This window comes from Zea mays, chromosome 9, assembly GCF_902167145.1.
Source record: "Zea mays cultivar B73 chromosome 9, Zm-B73-REFERENCE-NAM-5.0, whole genome shotgun sequence".
Classification (NCBI taxonomy): domain Eukaryota; kingdom Viridiplantae; phylum Streptophyta; class Magnoliopsida; order Poales; family Poaceae; genus Zea; species Zea mays.
Window position 1 is genome coordinate 136650988 of NC_050104.1, and position 4534 is coordinate 136655521.

Sequence of the window (4534 nt, forward strand, 5' to 3'; positions counted from 1 at the left end):
CAAATGTTTTATTGGTTTTGAGAGTTCAGTGACCCAAATGATATATCATGTCAAGTTTGAGGGTCATAATGGTGTGGCCTTTACTTTTCAGCCAATACCACCAATTTTGCTTGTTCTCTTCAAAGGAATATACTAGTTCAGATTCTGGAGATTGTTGCGGAAAGAAGAAGCTCACCAAGAGGTTCTTGTGGTACGTCAATCTCTAGAGATGGTGACAATAGAGATCTTTGCAAGACATTGATGAAGGTCTAATGCCGGATTCACTACCGGAATTTGGCTCTTTGCCGAGTGCCGTATTCTTTGCCGAGTGTTTTATTTCGGGCACTCGGCAAAGAGCTCTTTGCCGAGTGCCACGCAAAAAACCCTCGGTAAAAGAAAACACTCGGCGAAGAAGCTCTTTGTCGAGTGTTTTATTTTTGAGTGTCTTTTTTTGACACTCGGCAAAGGGCTCTTTGCCGAGTGTCACAAATACAACACTCGGCAAAGAGCTCTTTGCCGAGTGTTTTTTCTCCAACACTAGGCAAAGACAATTTAAAAATCACATTTTAAAGTAGTAAATTAATTCAAATGAAAAAGGTTTTAACTACAAATTTGTATAACTCATCATGATGTACAATTTATATATTGAATATTTCTTCATATGACAAAATAAAAATAAATTTGTTCATAAAACTTATATCTCTCTCGTAGTTTATGAAACTACGAGAGGGACGTATAGAATTTGTGCATATTGTTAGAACCATCATCTGAGATAAACAAATGACCAAACAACCAAAATAAACTTTGTAGATCTTGAGAAGTTATAGAAGTTTATACTTGACAACTTTTTCATCTGAAGTCATATTATCAACGAAAACTAGGTCTGAATTTAAAAAATTTAAAATTCGAATTTTGAAAACGACTTCGAAAGAAAAAACCACCAACATGAAAGTTGTAGGTATTGAAGAGTTATGAAACTTTGTAGTTGACAATGTTTTAGTTTGAAATCATCTTGTTATGCAAAACTATGTTTGAATTTTGAAATTTGAATTTTTCAAACTGTATCGGATGGAAAAACCACCAAAATAAAAGTTGTAGGTCTTGAAATGTAATGAAACTTTGTAGTTGACAATTTTTTGATTTGAAATCATCTTATCATTGAAAATTTCGTGTGAAGTTTTCAAATTTAAAATTCAAATTTTGTAAACTGTCTCGGATGTAGAAACTATTAAAATAAAACTTGTAGATCTGAAAAAGTTATGCAACTTTATAGTTGATCATATTTTCAACTGAACTCATTTAGTGCCTTAAATAATCAAATTACTCTCGATTTGTTATAGTACATGAGGAATGAAAACGTAATATAAACATAATTGGTGTAGTAGTGTAGTGGTATAGGAGGATATGCGCGAGAGAGGTGCGAGTTCGAATCTCACCATTTACAAAACATATAAGTTTGATTCAAAATAATAGTGAAAAATGATATGGCAACAGGTAAGTTAATATGGTAGGGTTGGAGAGTTGTTCCTAGAATTTAAAAAATGTTTTGCTATTTTTTTTTAATTTTTTCGATTCTTAATTTGCCGAGTGTTTTTCTTTGCCGAGTGCTTTTTGACACTCGGCAAAGTCTTTGCCGAGTGTCCGAAAAAAAGCACTCGGCAAAGAACCATTTGCCGATGAAATATTTGCCGAGTGTTCTTTGCCGAGTGTTACACTCGGCAAAAGCTTTGCCGAGTGTAAAATAGCTTTTGCCGAGTGTCTTAGACACTTGGCAAAGAACACGATTCCGGTAGTGATTAGAGGACACTTGATTCGATGACATGTTCTTTCTAAAGATGTTCTTTTTTATGTGTGTGTTTTGCTAATTTTGGATGTGTAAGGTCGTATATAGTAGACTATAAAAGGCTGGAACATTTTTATGTTTTTATTATCTAAGAAAATACGAAGCGCCTCAGGATAGCAACAGAAGGACAGTAAGCAGGTCACGTGAGTGCCCACAGCCCACGGGACCAGGAGACCGTGGCTATATAGATATGGGGATCGAGAGCTTCGTTCTTGGTCCTCCATTCAAGCTCTCCACACCCATACTTCTCTATCTCTCTTGCTTCCATTGGGCAATCTGTTCGTCAGGACTTAGGAGGCCGCGCGTCGGGCGTGACTTGGTAGAGTGAGAAACTCGGGGAGAGAAGAGAAGATGATGTCAAGGGAGCGCAAGAAGGCGGCTGCGGCTCTCCAGGAGAAGCTGAAGATCCTCCGCTCCATCACTCATTCCCACGCTGTATAACATAATCTCCTCTCCTTAGCTTGTTCGATCCTTGCTTCTTCTTCTGCTTCTTGATTGCTTGCTTGATTCCTTCATGGTATAGTTTTCTAATTAATTCTTTTCACTGATATTTAGAATTGAACAACTATATGGTTGATGTTGTTTGCTGTGGCTGGATTAAAACTGTTCGGACTGCTGCACCTAGCTGTGATCCATAGAGAAGTCACAGCGAACAGGCTGCATCCATCATTTAAGAATTTATCATTTCTGCAACCTTCTTGTCGTCAGTTGCTGCATTAGCTATTACTTTCTCCTGCTCTTTGAACGTCGTCGTCGCATCCAGATATTAAATATGATTCTTGTTCAATTACATGCCATGGATAATACAATATACACGCACGCGCGCAGCTGAGCAACACATCGATAATCATGGACGCGTCGGCGTACATCAAGCAGCTGCAGCAGAAGGTGGTGAGGCTGAACCAGGAGATTGCCTGCGCGCAGGACGCCCTGAGACACAAGTCCTCCTCCTATCCGACGGTATATATAATCTCATCGCATATGCAGATTTTGCCACACGTAGAGAGACCGACAGCGTGTTGTTGATTGACGATGAAATAAACGGGCCGGCCGTCGGCGGATATGTATATGCTATGGATGCAGGTGACCGTGGAAACCCTAGGAGTGCAGGGGTTCCTCGTCAACGTGTTCTCCGACAAGAGCTGCCCGGGGCTGCTCGTCTCCGTCCTGGAAGCCTTCGACGAGCTGGGGCTCAGCGTCCTCCAGGCCACCGCGTCCTGCGCGGCCGACTCCTTCCGCCTCGAGGCTGTGGGCGGGGAGGTAAATTAATACTACTACTACTTACTAGCTAGTAGCTAGTCCATCGTCAGTTGCTGCTTGCACTGCTTGCTCGTCGATCGAGGATTAATTCTTGACAAGCTAATTAATAATATAATACTACACGACAACAATACAATTCTCTCTCATTCTATCTTTCTCTGTTGCATTGTTGGTCTGTGCCTGCACGCAGAACGTGGTGGACAACGTGGACGAGCACGTCGTGAAGCAGGCCGTCCTGCAGGCCGTCAGGAGCTGCCCCGAGAGCGGCTGCGGCGGCGAGCACGACGACGAAGAGTCGCTAGGCTGAGCGCGCGCGTAAGCAGGCACACACGCACACGCCTCTACTTGCATTGCATTGGTCGTCCTCTCATGTGTCAGCGTGCCCAGCTGGACCGCGTGTAGCTAGTCGATCGCCGTCTGAACTCTCAGGAGACCCCTTGTTTTGCTAGCTAATAGCATCTCGGTTTCCCTCTCTTCCATTTGATTTTTTTCTTATTTATTTATGCTTCTATTTCATCTACCTATCGGTGGCATGCAATGCAAGCTGAAACATATATATAGCCGATGATCCGGTGAGTTCGTTCGTTCGTAGCATGCAGCACCACCACTCCCTAGCTGTGTAATGATAGTATTAGGGTGTGTTTGGTTTGGCTTTTGCCCCCTAATATAAAAGCCAAAAGCCAACCAAAGGGCTGGATCCAGGAAGCAGCTTTTTCTAAAAGCCGACTTTCTCGTAGTGCAAAACTGAAAGCACCCCTAGACCTGCTTTTAGTGGCTTTTGGATGGAACTGTGAAAACATATATCGAAGAAATTTTAACGACTTTTAGTGGTTTCCACCAAACGATTTTTAGCTTTTTAACAGCACACAGCCTACAACAGCTTTTTTCACAGCTCACAGCCCACAGCAACTTTTTCCACAGCCACAGCCCAACCAAACAGACCCTTAGAATGATGATGCAATTTACATGTATAACGTACGATCATGCATGTATGTAAGAATGATGATGGAGTGGGAGGTTGCAACAAGCAAAGCGGAATAGAGCTCTGGCATGCAGCTAGCTTATTATTACCCTTCATGCATGTATATTGATGCAGGTTTCTATATATATCATATTTTTCATAATGTTCTATAGGATCAGAGAGTGTCGTACCCTCCGCTGACTCAAATACTCAATCCATCATGAGATGAAATCGAAATGAATATGAGCTCCTTCCAATAAAAGACTGGACATGAACAAAATCAGCAGCTAGCAGTCCCTAACAAACTGCTCCTATTCCATGGACGTACGTACGCGGTGGATACTTGCTAGCTCCCGGACGGTAATTACTAGTCGGCAGCTCGACCTGAAACATGTACGTACGGCGCCTGAAGAACGAAGGGCATCGATCATATCGATGAGATGCATTACTACAGTGAACGTAGAGTTGATTGATCTGCCCAGACAAAACAC

General features: G+C 42.0%; 1 protein-coding gene across 2 annotated transcripts; it reads left to right on the forward strand.

The window, feature by feature from the left end:
- Positions 1-2006: 2006 nt before the first annotated feature.
- Positions 2007-3673, forward strand: LOC100194178 (uncharacterized). Of its 2 annotated transcripts, NM_001139226.1 has the most exons (4): positions 2007-2257; positions 2651-2782; positions 2906-3082; positions 3273-3561. In NM_001139226.1, exons 1-4 carry the CDS (start codon positions 2174-2176, stop codon positions 3387-3389), a joined length of 510 nt encoding a protein of 169 aa, NP_001132698.1. In that variant the 5' UTR covers positions 2007-2173; the 3' UTR covers positions 3390-3561. The 2 variants fall into 2 exon arrangements, with proteins under 2 accessions (NP_001132698.1, XP_008658142.1); XM_008659920.4 differs by lacking the exon at positions 2007-2257 and having other exon boundaries at positions 2264-2782; positions 3273-3673.
- Positions 3674-4534: the final 861 nt, after the last annotated feature.